Below are 15,000 nucleotides of genomic sequence, written 5' to 3'. Positions count from 1 at the left end.
TCTGTGCCACATCAAGACTGAAATCCGATTGAACACTAGAATGAAAGTAACGTAAAATGTGACAGGAGTAGCATGTGCTTAAATTCATATTCAGAAAACGTTTCAGATGTCAAGAATGTCTGAGATGATTAATGGTGATGGGTGAGGATGCTCATGGAAGGGGAACCGTCTGAAAGCAAATATAATAAAATCTCAAAGAAATAACGGTCAAAATGACCTCTCAGACATGCTAGTGTGAGTCCAACAGGTCACATGACTCATTTAGACAAATCAGATTCCAATCTGGATGTGGCTCAGATCTGACTGAGGCTGGATTTGGCCACCAGTGTAAATGGGGCCTAAGATTAGACCGACATGCCGTAAAACCGACATGCCTCTCCTTTCAATCCCACATCAAATCTGTCACTAAATCTGCCTTCTTCCACCTCAAAAACATTTCCAGACTCCGCCCCTCACTCCCAGACTCTGTTGCAGAGACCCTAATCCATGCATTCATCTCCTCCCGGCTGGATTACTGCAACGGTGTTCTGTTCGGCCTCCCCAAGAAGTCCCTTGACAGATTGCAGTACGTGCAAAACTCCGCTGCCAGAGTGCTCACCCGCACAAAACGCTGGCAGCACATCACCCCCACCCTCAAACACCTCCACTGGCTCCCGGTTAAGTTTCCGCATTCACTACAAACTGCTCCTCCTCACCTACAAATCCCTCCATGCCCTTGCCCCACAGTACTTGACTGACCTCCTCAAGGACTACACCCCTGAGCGGAACCCGAGGTCTTCAGACATGGAACTCCTCACCATCCGTCACGCAAAACGGCAGACTCTCGGCGATAGAGCCTTCTACGTGGCAGCCCCTGCCCTCTGGAACTCTCTCCCCTTGGAGATCCGCCAGACTCCCACATTGAACTCTTTCACGTCTGCACTGAAAAGACATTTGTTCACTTTGGCTTTTGGCATCTAGTTTTGTTTTTTGTTTTTTGTCTTGTTAAGCGTCCTTGGGTTTCTTGAAAGGCGCTATATAAATCCAAGTTATTATTTATTATTAAACAACGGTCGGACTATACCGCTCCAAATGCACTGCTCCCTCCCGTGCTTGCGGTTAGAGAATGGCTGTCGATGTCGGACTAATTAATGACTGGTCTGACCAGATTCTACTGAAATGTCTTCTAAATCATGAAGGTTTTCAGAAAAACCCTATGTTTCTATCTACCTGTATGTCAGTGGTTTTCAAATTATTTCATGTCAATAAAGGACCCTAAAAATGATATGAGCATTTGTGCCTGTCGTAGACATGCGCAGAGCAAGTTCAGTCAGGGAACCTCAGTGCAGTTGCTGCCGGCCGTTAATTGGGCCGCCTCAGCATCACGCTCTCATCCACATGATTCACTCAGCCAATCACACACTCACTCCATCTTCATACCGGCTACTTTAACCGGAGGTTTGCATTTCTCCTCCTGCATCCTTCTTTGCTGCTGCTGTATCAGCGTGCTGCTGTATACAAACCTGCTGCTCACCCTCCTCCACCCCAGCTACCACCTGTCGTTTTGGATCTACTGTTTAGGTACGGGGGATTCAGAGTCCCTATGGTCGGGACTGATGCGCTTGATCTGAGTACCTAAAAAGCAGGTCCAATACAATCGCCAAACCATAATAAATGTATTGCTCATCTTATATTCAATAAATATATATTCCATCCATTCTTGAGTTGTCCTGACTGAAATGTAATTGCCTGCCGAAAATATGTTGTTCCAGGGATCAGTCAGAAGCAAAGATGGGTTAAAAACGTCTCTGAAAGAACGCTCTGAAAGAATATATATTCAAAGATGTGCACCACATTTTCACGATAAAAAATAAATAAATAGCAGATCTGCAACGCTCGTAGAGCGGCACTCGGTGCCGCGCTATGAGCTTGTAGATCTGCTATTTTTCCAGCGGCTAAAGTATAACATAATGCTTAAAACACCAAAATGGTGTTCCCGTACAGAATGGGATAAACTAGGCGTCACGCTTGATCAGAATCTGACTCGATTTTGTAACAGGAAGGGCAAAAAAGCAATATAGAAAATGAAAACCCTCTCACAGAAACAAGAAGAGAAGTGGAAATACCACTTGACAATTAATGAGACTTAATGTACGGTAGGTTAGGTGGTACAGTGTTTTGCTGTGTAGTATTTATGTTGTGATATATTCTTCATGACATACAGTACTGCCTGAGGGGGACAAGAAGCACAGCGCAAACAATGAAATACTATACTATAGGGTCCAGCGGCGTTTCTCTCCTTTCCCCCCCACTCCTTTTCTTCTTTTGTAAAGCACTTTGTGGCGGCGTTTTGATAAGGTCTATAGTGTAAATAAACAATACACAATATATACAGTATAGTTATTATTGTTCTCATTATCCCATTTTGGGGGGGGAACACCTTTTGGTGTTTTAAGCATTATGTTATACTTTAAGCTCGTAGCGCGGCACCGAATGCTACGAGCTTGTAGGTTTGCTATTTTTGAAAAACCACTGATATAGAAACATGAGGTTTTTCAGAAAAAAACGACATTAAAAAACCCCTTTGGGAAAACCTCTGTGTTTTTCCCCAAGTGCTTTGAAAAAGGAAGAGGAAAGCAGGCAGGGTGATCACAATGTGATTTATGTTCCCTTCAAAGCACTGAGTCCATATCCTATGATACCTGAGTCACACTGGAATCACTGAGTCCATATCCTATGATACCTGAGTCACACTGGAATCACTGAGTCCATATCCTATGATGCCTGAGTCACACTGGAATCACTGAGTCCATATCCTATGATACCTGAGTCACACTGGAATCACTGAGTCCATATCCTATGATACCTGAGTCATACTGGATTCACTGAGTCCATATCCTATGATACCTGAGTCACACTGGAATCACTGAGTCCATATCCTATGATGCCTGAGTCACACTGGAATCACTGAGTCCATATCCTATGATACCTGAGTCACACTGGAATCACTGAGTCCATATCCTATGATACCTGAGTCACACTGGAATCACTGAGTCCATATCCTATGATACCTGAGTCACACTGGAATCACTGAGTCCATATCCTATGATGCCTGAGTCATACTGGATTCACTGAGTCCATATCCTATGATGCCTGAGTCATACTGGATTCACTGAGTCCATATCCTATGATGCCTGAGTCACACTGGATTCACTGAGTCCATATCCTATGATACCTGAGTCACACTGGAATCACTGAGTCCATATCCTATGATATCTGAGTCACACTGGAATCACTGAGTCCATATCCTATGATACCTGAGTCACAGGGAGGGGGTCGCTTTGCAGGTGTGCGCACACACACACACACACACACACACACACACACACACACACACACACACACACACACACACACACACACACACACACACACACACACACACACACACACACACACACACACACACACACACACACACACACACACACACACACACACACACACACACACACACACACACACGCATGCTTGTACTATATGCTTGTGCAGCCGTGCCTGCATGTCCAGTGTGTCCATGCATGTGTGTGTGTGTGTATGAGAGTGAGAGAGAGAGAGAGAGAGAGAGAGAGAGTTATAATAGAGGAGGTGGAGGCAGTCGTAGTACCTAACAAGTGGAAAGGTCAGATTCATTTGTAACTGATCTACGAGTATAGTGTATATGTAAGGGGAGAGAGAGAGAGAGAGAGAGAGAGAGAAGGGCGAGGGAACTCATTCACCTCCGTCCACACCTCAATCTTAGTTGTTTTCTTGCAGCAAGGCCAGTCTGGCAGATTAATGTGCGCACGCACGCACGCACACACGCACGCACGCACGCACGCACGCACGCACACACGCACACACAGTTCCCTAGACCTCGATCGGCTTTCCCTCGCGATGCAAACAAACAGCGGAGGAGGAGATCATAGTTGCTACGGCATCAATTAACTGGTTATCAAAATGAAGAGCCCTGCCTGTACACAGTGTGCACGTGACGCATTGCCTGTGCACGTGACGCATTGCCCAGGTGTCTGCAGCCAGTGTTGATTTCGTCGACTAAAAACTAAGACGAAAAATGTTCACCGATTACCTTTTTTTTACTCACGAAAACATAACTAACTGAATGAAAACTAAAGCTATGACTAAGAAGACTAAATATACTGACAATTTCGTCAACAAATAAAAACTAGACTAAAATGTTATAGGAAGGGACTAGTGGACAAGAGATCCAGTGTAAGTCATTTTACAGTGCGACGCGTTGTGGTCTTGTAGATCTGCTATTTTCAGCAAGTGTAAAATCAGCCATTAAGACGGCATCAAGGCCCGCCAAAATACATTTTAGTCGACTAAACCAACTGTAGATTTAGTCGACAAAAATCTTATGACATTTAGCCGACTAAAACTAGGCTAACACTAAAACATTCCAGGTGACTAAAATGTGACCAAAACTAAGTGAAAACTATTCAAGAGACTACGACTAAAACTAAAATAGAAATTTGCTGCCAAAAACAACACTGTCTTGTGGTGAAACAGCCGTTTCTTTCCACGCTGTAGCACTGACTGGATTGTGAAAGAGAATAATAAATATCACGAGTAAACACCTCACTTTTAATAACCCAAAAAATGGCCTAAAACAAATCTGAAAAACCTCATGTTTCTATGTCAGCGGTGCTCAACGTTTTTCATGTCAAGGATTGCGCCACATTTTCACCAAAAAAAAATATATATATAGCAGATCGGCTATTTTTCAATAGCTAAAGTATAACATAATGCTTAAAACACCAAAAAGGGGTTCCCGTCCTGAATGGGTTAATCTCGCCCAAACGCCTATTTCTATATTTATAATTTCATTTATTCATTGGGTATATCACAGTCTGTTTCTCTGCCCCATCAATCTCCCCGTCTCTTTCTCTCTCTCTCTCTCTGCTGCAACGAAATGTCAGTTAATTTTCTTCCTCTCCAATCTAGCGTTGCCCTAGATGCTCTGATGAAGCATGTCGCTCCGACATGAGGCAATGTCTCCTCCAAATTCTACAGAACGCACACACACACACACACACACACACACACACACACACACACACACACACACACACACACACACACACACACACACACACACACACACACACACACACACACACACACACACACACACACACACACACACCACTACTTCTGGTCTGCTCTGAGGCAGGATTCCAGAGAAGGAGGGAAGATATAACCTCATGATATCAGCTCTGTATAGCTGTGTTCTTCTGGACCGGACTAGTGAAGAAACACGGGTTGCCGTATATTAGAGAAGTCGGTGGGTGGCTCTTCCGAGAGAGATTTTGCGCTCTCATTAGAAGGCGGGTGTAAGTGCCATCCAGCCGTTTCTCTCATTTCTTTGAAAGTGTCCATGTCTCAGAGCCATAGAGTACAATCGGCTCGACGGTGTGTATATTATATATATATATGTCCATATATCTATTCATCTATCCGTCTGTCTCTCTCCGAGTTATATCTACAGCCCTGCCTGTTAATGTCTGTCTCTCACCCTGCCAGAGGAGTGTATCAGAGGGTGGCCCGTTTCCCATCTCAGACCACTTAGTTCCACATATATTTCTCTGTGATTGAATTGTTATTGGTGCTAAACATAAGCCTAGCCCCACTCTCTCACCAACCACCGTGTCCCCCTCCCCTCCCTCTCTCCCTCTCTCTCTCTGGTGGATAATTGAAAGCTGAACATCAATACAGCAAATGATGTCAGTTCAATTTGTTCTGCCTGCTCTAGTCAACGTCTACTGCATCGCTCTCCCTCTCTTCCATTCCGCTGTGTTTCATTGCTTTCCTCTCTAATTTGCCCCCTTTTGTATGGGTTGGTTTGACTCACTCTGTGTGTGTGTGTGTGTGTGTGTGTGTGTGTGCGTGTGTGTTGCTGGCATGTGTTGATGAGCTGCCAAAGCCTTCATTACAAATCAGCAGGAGTTCAGTGAGATGCAATGAAGGAGTGGAAATAAAGTGCTAGGAAACACACGCGCACGCTCACTCACACACACACACACACACACACACACACACACACACACACACACACACACACACACACACACACACACACACACACACACACACACACACACACACACACACACACACACACACACACACACACACACACACACACACACACACACACACACACACACACACACACACACACACACACACACACACACACACGTGCGCGCTCGCACACACACCCACACGTGAGTCGTGACACACCCACGGCACGCCGATATAAATGAGAGGAGTGGAACTAATATCCATTTGGATTCCATCTTTAATGGATTCAGAGTCAGGGTCCATATCAAGTTAAAATAACAAATCACAAGAAAAGAAAAGGAAAAAACAAAGTCAGTCCGCCCGCTACGGACAGACATGAAATGACCAGTGGTGGAAAAAGTACTCAATTGTTTTACTTAAGTTAAAGTACCAATACTGCAATTTAGAACTATACTTCGTTACAAGTAAAAGTACGAAATTGAAAATGTACTTGAGTAAAAGTACAAAAGTATCGGCATCAAAATGTACTTAGTTAAAGCACTAAAATCTCCCATTTCACAAGTTCAAAATGTGTACAAAGATCTATTGAAAATAGCAGATCTATAATCTCACAATGTGTCGCGACCCATTGTGAGCTTGTAGATCTGCTTTTGCCACCAACGGTACAACCAAAGGGTCTCTTATAGCTTGGACAATGTGTTACTGTCTGTACCGTGTGCCGTTTACATTTCTGACAAAAAAAGAAGACTATAGGCCAAATAATACTAAATATATTGTACAGTGAGGTGTTGAGGCACAGCGAGCATAGATAGATGAACATATCATCATTAGTGACACAGTTTGTGCGCCACACTGTGTTATATTATAGCCGACATGAAACCACAAGGGTCTGGAAGCAGACGGGAAAGTGGGACAAAGTGATAGCGGAGTGTGTGTGTGTGTGTGTGGGGGGGGGGGGGGGGGGGGGTGATGGTTGAGTGGTACTTTGGTGGGGTGGGAGGGTTGACGGGGGCATGTGTAGGAGGATAGGCTGGACTAGAGGGAGGGGATTGTGCTGATATTTGGTCTTTGGCTAATAAGCTTGGTGGCAGAACTAAGCGCTAAATGTCAGCCCTGATATATGTCTGCAGATCTGCTTATGTCAGCGAGACACACACATACACATGCCTCTCTCTCGCACGCACGCACGGACGCACACACGCAGTATATAAATAGAGAGACATTCCACATGCCAATACAGACACCATGTGTGTGTGTGTGTGTGTGTGTGTGTGTGTCTGGATTCTCAAGTGACACAACATGTCGTGACTTGAAATTGTTATCTCCACCTGGTCTCTCCCCCCTGCCCACTCTCTCTCTCCCTCTCTCTCCCCCCTGCCCTCTCTCTCTCTCCCTCTCTCTCCCCCTGCCCACTCTCTCTCTCTCCCTCTCTCCCCCCTGGCCTCTCTCTCTCTCTCTCCCTCCCTCCCCCCCCCCCCCATCTCTATACCCCCCCCCCCTCTCTCTCTCTCTCTATCTCTCTCTCTCTCTCTCTCTCTCTCTCTCTCTCCATCATTGGTCAGTTGGTGTGAAATCAATTTATTATGTGTGCAGTCGAGGGCACAACTCATTTCAGAATTTACTCTGAAAAGCCCCGCCTAGCGTTACCGCCCAAAAACCGGGAAGCATGATCTTCAGTTCTTACCTCACGCTGGTGCACCTAAAGTCTCTCTAGAAGCGTTTATATTCCAAAATGAGATGCTTCCTGAAGGTCAAAACCATGGAGAGCTCCGTAGATTTAGTGTTATGGGCCATTCTAATCGGCCCTTAAACAAGGAAGTGAACGGCAGCAGTGGCGTGCACATTTAGAGGGGCAGGTGCTCAAGTGAAAAAAAATAGAAACTCCGGGGTGCCAGAGTTGTCTGATCGCTTTTACTTTGAAAGCCATGAACCGGAAACACTTTCCTAAAAAAGTTGACTTTACAAAGAGACCTCAGATCCCCGATCATCTTAATATATTTTTTTACGCTCCAAAAAGCATATTTTGCGGGAGAGACGGATGAGGAGCAGTAATGAAGCGCCAGCATATCGATCCATTCATCACCACGGAGAGCGCCTTGGATTAGGAGATACGAGTCATTCTTTCCGCCGCGCTAACATGGGAGTCAATGACAAGCTAATAGTTGCACTGAGCGTTAGCATACGGCAAGCGAAAAGCGAAATGCCAACAAAAAAAAAATAGGAAAAATTCTGAATATTCTTATCTCGCCCCGCGTCGCTGGGACGTTGCTAGGACGTCCACAGACGTCGTAGGCACCAATATTTCGGGATCCTTATGACGTTCTCACACGTCCTATGTTTTAATTGTGTTAATAGTGTGACATTTATAGATTTTGGGGCCTAAATAATATATTAGAAACTTTTTATTAATAATTGATCAATGTCACCATGGTACACATACTGTACACTTGTACAGTGTACACTGTACAAAAAAATTAAATAATAATAATAATCAAAAGGGCACATTTGTCCAGAGGGAAAAGGCAGGAGGTGCTCTGGCACCCATGTCTATGTCTATGTGCACGCCCACTGAACGGCAGTGCGTGTACACTGAAGCAGGCAAATACAATGATTTATTTAAAAAGAATTATCAATAAAAAAAGACCAAAGGCGCCTATACACATCCAAGGCACCCCGTGCGGTTTTGATTCTAAAGACGTGCATATGCACGTCATTAGCATAATTAGTGTTAAATGGTTAATATAGCCTATATAGGGCGATATGTTGGCGTCTGTCCGTCCGTCTGTCCACCCACAAGTGTGCACGCATTTGTGCAGGTGTCGAGGATTACGCACTGCACCGCATGCACTCATACTCACACACTGTCAATCATTTAACAAATTTAGACCGGAGAACGATTCTACAAATGCCTTCTAAATCCTGACAGAAAAACACATGTTTCTGTGTTATTCATTCTCAGACATGTTCATGTCAAGGAGCCCCAAAAATATATGTCATTGATCGCCGACCCCCATCTGAAAATATGTAGTTCCAGAGACCCTGCAAAGATTTGAGTTAAAAACATTGGCTCTAAAGAACATATTCAAACATTTGGGCCACATTTTCACGCTTTTTCTAAAATAGCAGACCTACAAGCTCGTAGCTCGAGCTTGTAGATCTGCTATTTTTCAATAGCTAAAGTATAACGTAATGCTTAAAACACCAAAAGGGGTTCCTGCCCAAAATGGGTTAAACACACAGTTTAACAATGTGATATTGTCCACACACACACACACACACACACACACGCAGATCTGGCAGTCACTCAATATGTGGGCAGCATTCTGTTAATGGTCAACAGCCACTTGGCCAGCCAGACGTGATTTAGAGTCACTGAATGGGAACTAACAATGTTATCGATGCTCAGATGACCCGGCAACAGTACGCAGTCCCTCCGGACTGCAGATTATATCGGCCACAAACAACATGCCATTAATACACAATACACATACTCATTAACACGCTTTGTGTTCTGATGTGGATGGCTACGGATCAGCGGGAAATATCTTCTATACGTTACATAACAAAGAAGAGTATAAAGTATATGAACAAAAAGCGCCAACACACACGTGTGTGTGTGTGTGTGTGTGTGTGTGTGTGTGTGTGTGTGTGTGTGTGTGTGTGTGTGTGTGTGTGTGTGCGCACAAAGGCATGCGCCAGTGCTCCAAGGGAGCTAGCCCCTTGTCCAGGGTTTAAATTGCTTTTGTGTTTGGATAAGTCTCCTCATTAAGAGATACCGCAGGAACACAGTATCAACTGTGATTACACTGATTAAGAAGGGAAGAGAGAAGGGCACAACAATCAGGTGAACTGAGGGGGAACAAAAATGCAATTAGCTCACATTAAGAAACTCACATTAAGAACTAATGTTTAAGAAACTCTCCCTTACAGAAAACGGTTGAATTAGCTCAAATTAAATACTCTCGCTATCTCTGTGTCTCACTGTCTGTATCTCTCTCGCACGTGCGCACACACACACACACACACACACACACACACACACACACACACACACACACACACACACACACACACACACACACACACACACACACACACACACACACACACAGGTTCGTTCCACTGTATGAAGATGCAATCTGGCACCTCTCATCACATCCTAAACATACCCCACAATGCAACGTCAGAACGCCTCTCATCACATCCTAAACATACCCCACGGTGCAACGTCAGAACGCCTCTCATCACATCCTAAACATCCCCACGATGCAACGTCAGAACGCCTCTCATCACATCCTAAACATACCCCACAATGCAACGTCAGAACGCCTCTCATCACATCCTAAACATACCCCACAATGCAACGTCAGAACACCTCTCATCACATCCTAAACATACCCCACGATGCAACGTCAGAACGCCTCTCATCACATCCTAAACATACCCCACGATGCAACGTCAGAACGCCTCTCATCACATCCTAAACATACCCCACGGTGCAACGTCAGAACACCTCTCATCACATCCTAAACATACCCCACGGTGCAACGTCAGAACGCCTCTCATCACATCCTAAACATACCCCACGGTGCAACGTCAGAACGCCTCTCATCACATCCTAAACATACCCCACAATGCAACGTCAGAACACCTCTCATCACATCCTAAACATACCCCACGGTGCAACGTCAGAACACCTCTCATCACATCCTAAACATACCCCACGGTGCAACGTCAGAACACCTCTCATCACATCCTAAACATACCCCACGGTGCAACGTCAGAACACCTCTCATCACATCCTAAACATACCCCACGGTGCAACGTCAGAACACCTCTCATCACATCCTAAACATAACCCACGATGCAACGTCAGAACGCCTCTCATCACATCCTAAACATACCCCACGATGCAACGTCAGAACGCCTCTCATCACATCCTAAACATACCCCACGGTGCAACGTCAGAACGCCTCTCATCACATCCTAAACATACCCCACGATGCAACGTCAGAACGCCTCTCATCACATCCTAAACATACCCCACGATGCAACGTCAGAACGCCTCTCATCACATCCTAAACATACCCCACGGTGCAACGTCAGAACACCTCGACTGGAAACATGTCCTAGAACAACAACTGCACCAAAATGCTAATCAGCTTGAGGACTTTCCAATGATGAGGACTATAGAAATGGCGAGCTAGTTAGTAATTAGGGAAGGAGCTCATTCATTTTTACGATCACCTCATCGATCAGGCTCATCGAGCCAGGTTCTTATCGAGCCTGCTATCGAGCATTTTCTATTATTTTGTGGAAAGACGGGAGACAATACATTCTGAACAGAACTAGTATATTTTACTAAAGCCTTCAAATACAGTACTTTTCTAACAGATGGAAGGCAATTAGGCCTTCACTAAATCCCACCCCAAAAAGCGATTGTCCAATGCCAATCCAAATCGTTTAGCAACGGTTGCTATGCAGGTCAAGCTTTCTTCGCTGCTAACATGCCTATTGGACAAGGATGGGTTGGGGAGGGACTTAGTGAAGGGCTAATTGACCTTTTTACAAATAACAAACTGTTAACTGGAAACTGTTAACTGGTTAATATGTGTACAGTCACTTTAAAAGCATAACCTGGACAGTGCTGGTTGGCAGGTATCAATACACTTTTAGACATGTTTGTACCAGCATGGATGATTAGATGTATTTCTTGATCGCCTCTTGTATTGATTGTTTTAACATGACGCCATGGGCCACTATGCTCGATAACAGGCTTGATAAGCACAAAGCTTATTGATAACGGGTACTCAATGAGCTTGTTATCAGATTTTTTCTGGTAACGGTTATCGAGCTACATCCCTAATTAGTATAATTAGAAAATAATAATAAAAATAAAAATCACATATTGAAAATATGTTTGTGACCCAATACTTCAATATAAATATTGTCAAAATATAGTGGGGATGAGTATTGGTGCTGTAGCAAAAAATACTTACACAGGTTTCTGATAAATAATTATACCGGTATAAGTTATAGCTAAATAATAACTAAGAGGGTAAAGGTGCCTTTTAGAACAGTAACAGTCCAGGACAATACAAAACCTTGCCATATTATCACAATATTATGAAGTCCACAATCCATCCTGGATGGCATCTACAGTAGTTTCATCACAATATCAATAATATGATCAATACAGTATATACCAGACCCAACTGTTCAAACTGCTTGGTTTATCAGACAGACAGACAGACAGACAGACAGACAGACAGACAGGCATGCAGGGCAGGCAGTACAAATGATAAAGGAAAACAGTGCAAACTAAAGAGGTACAAGAGGAGCAGAGAGAGCCCAGCTGCAGCTGACGCTGTGATGTTCTGTGGGTGCTGACAGCTCCTGTAGTGAAGCTCTCCCACACCTGACACTTCAATGGACCCTGATACTGCTGCTGCTGTGTGTGTGCGTGCGTGCGTGTGTGTGTGCCTGCGTGCGTGCGTTTGTTCATGCGTGTGTGTCTGTGCACAACACAGAGAGGGAGACAGATTGAGACACAGAGACAGATGGAGAGAGGGATGGATGTGGATAGTGTACTGGTCTTCTAAACGCTGCTGCTCTGGCTAATTAGCACTGGAATAATCAATCCAATTAAAGTTTTTATTTCAATGTAGCTTTTTTTTATTCGATCAAATTACTGTGTTTACTGTGTAATTTGGAGAGAGAGAGAGAGAGAGAGAGAGAGAGAGAGAGAGAGAGAGAGAGAGAGATGAATAATTGATCTGTCCAGCAGTTGTTTATGTTGAGTTTACTAAACATGTAGAAAAGAAAAAAAGAATATCCAGTTTTGGAAAAATACAATAAAATAAATACCACAACGTTATGACGTTACTTTTTAATAAGACCAAGTAGAAAATATGAATCAAAATATCAATACCAATGTGGCCAATGTTTGACTTTTTTCGGCCGCTCATGCTTGTGAGTCGTTGTGCGTGCGTGAGTGTGCGCGTGTGTGTGTGTGTGTGCGCGACTGCGCGTGTGTGTGTGTGTGTGAATGAGCTGCCAGTCACATATAATTCTATCTCTTAATTCAACAGCAGAGTCAAGTCAAGCAGACACACAGCACAGCAGGCTGAGTGGGAAGCAGAGTGTGTGTTTGTGTACATGTGTGTACACGTGTGCGTACACGTGTGTGTGTGTGTGTGTGTGTGTGTGTGTGTGTGTGGTCTCAGCTCTCCATCTTTCAATTTGCGTGCGTGCGAGCGGTAGCACCCCCCCTGTGGTGAGACCTAATTTAAAGTGGGGAGATGAACATGGTCTCGCTGTGAGAGGCAACCTTGACACACACAGAGAGAGAGAGAGAGAGAGAGAGAGAGAGAGAGAGAGAGAGAGAGAGAGAGAGAGAGATGAGGGAAAAGGGCTTTCTATATAATTAGAAAATCTGTCAAAATTAATATTCCAATTCGAATTTGGCTGAAAATGTTCAAATCAATTATTGAACCAATTGTATGGTAGTGAAGTGTGGGGTCCCCTGGCAAATCAGGAATTTTCTAATTTGGACAAACATTCAATTGAGACTATTCTCACAGAATTTTGTAAAGAATTGTCCAAATAATGGAGTGGAACTTGGCCAATTCCCTCTATATTAACATCCAGAAAAGAGCATTCAAATTCCATAAAGCATCTTCAAAATAGTGACCCCACCTCCTACCATCACCAGGCCTTCACATGCCAAGAGGAGAACATGAGCAGGAGTCCCCTCAGTCAGGTGGTCTTGAGTCTTACCCCCACCAACCCCTCCCCTGACTAAAACAACCCCCACCACCACCCCTCCCCTGACTAAAACAACCCCCACCACCACCCCTCCCCTGACTAAAACAACCTCCACCACCACCCCTCCCCTGACTAAAACAACCTCCACCACCACCCCTCCCCTGACTAAAACAACCTCCACCACCACCACCACCACATGACTAAAACAACCTCCACTAACAAAATGCAACAAGACAATTATATCACCTATCACCTAAGTAAATTAGGCCCTCAACCAAGAATACACAGTGGCAAATTACCAGGAACAGCTCCCCTCCGTGCGTGCGTGTGTGCGTGCGCGTGTGCGTACGTATGTGACTCACCGGGTTGAGCAGCACAGTGAGGAACAGCTCCCCTCCGCGGATGCTCTTGTCCAGTTCTTTGGGCCCACCGGGGTACTCCTTATAGTAGATGGTGTGGGTGAACAGGCCACACGTCTGGCGAGGCAACACCTGTGCACGCACACACACATGCACACGCACACGCACACAAAGATGTAGGTATGTGAGCACAACCAATGCAGTGTTAAACTGTATGCTTCAAACAACACATAATGGCATGTGGTTAGGTTTAGGCCTGGCCCAGGGAAGAGGACGCCCCCTGGTGGCCAGGTTTATGCATGGCTCTACCAGTAAGACGCCCTGAGGGAAAGGTTGCGCTGAAACAGAGCTTCTTAATACGGCACAGTTGAGAAGCAGGAGTTTAAAAACTATTTATTCTGGTGTCAGTGAGGTCAGATGTAGAGTTCCTGGCCGGCTCCATATATATATACAGATCTAATTATGTCAAAACTATGTATGGCTATAATCCAGGGTTTGATGAGGTCAGTGTTGTGACCTTCATATATGGAGATCAAGGTGATGATAGTCAACGTGTCACAAGGCGTGACGGACTGCCAAACCTTCAGGAACGCGTCACGAGGCGTGATGTCACGAGGCGTGATGTCACGAGGCGTGATGGACTGACAACTAGGCGTGAGTGACGGACGGGTTATGCAGGTTTTCATAGTAATCCGTTTGTTTTTTGTGAAAAAAAAAGCCATAAGAGACCCTTTGGTTGTACCGTTTGTGGCAAAAGCATGTCAATATCTAAGTCCACACACATGCAGAAGAGAAACCCTTTACCTGT

General features: G+C 44.7%; 1 protein-coding gene across 1 annotated transcript in view; it reads right to left on the bottom strand.

Annotated features, from left to right (window-relative positions):
* ndst3 (N-deacetylase/N-sulfotransferase (heparan glucosaminyl) 3) overlaps positions 1-15,000 on the bottom strand; it is a 67,243-nt gene that overhangs the window by 20,019 nt on the left and 32,224 nt on the right. The window contains exon 5 of the mRNA XM_083765346.1: positions 14,196-14,324. Within this exon, the coding sequence (XP_083621472.1) occupies positions 14,196-14,324 (129 nt within the window). The remainder of the gene's footprint in view (positions 1-14,195; positions 14,325-15,000) is intronic.

The sequence above is a fragment of the Protomyctophum parallelum genome (genome assembly GCF_964188405.1).
Source record: "Protomyctophum parallelum genome assembly, chromosome: 5".
Lineage (NCBI taxonomy): Eukaryota > Metazoa > Chordata > Actinopteri > Myctophiformes > Myctophidae > Protomyctophum > Protomyctophum parallelum.
Note: the sequence above shows the minus strand (reverse complement) of the source record. Positions and strands in the feature narration are given on the sequence as shown.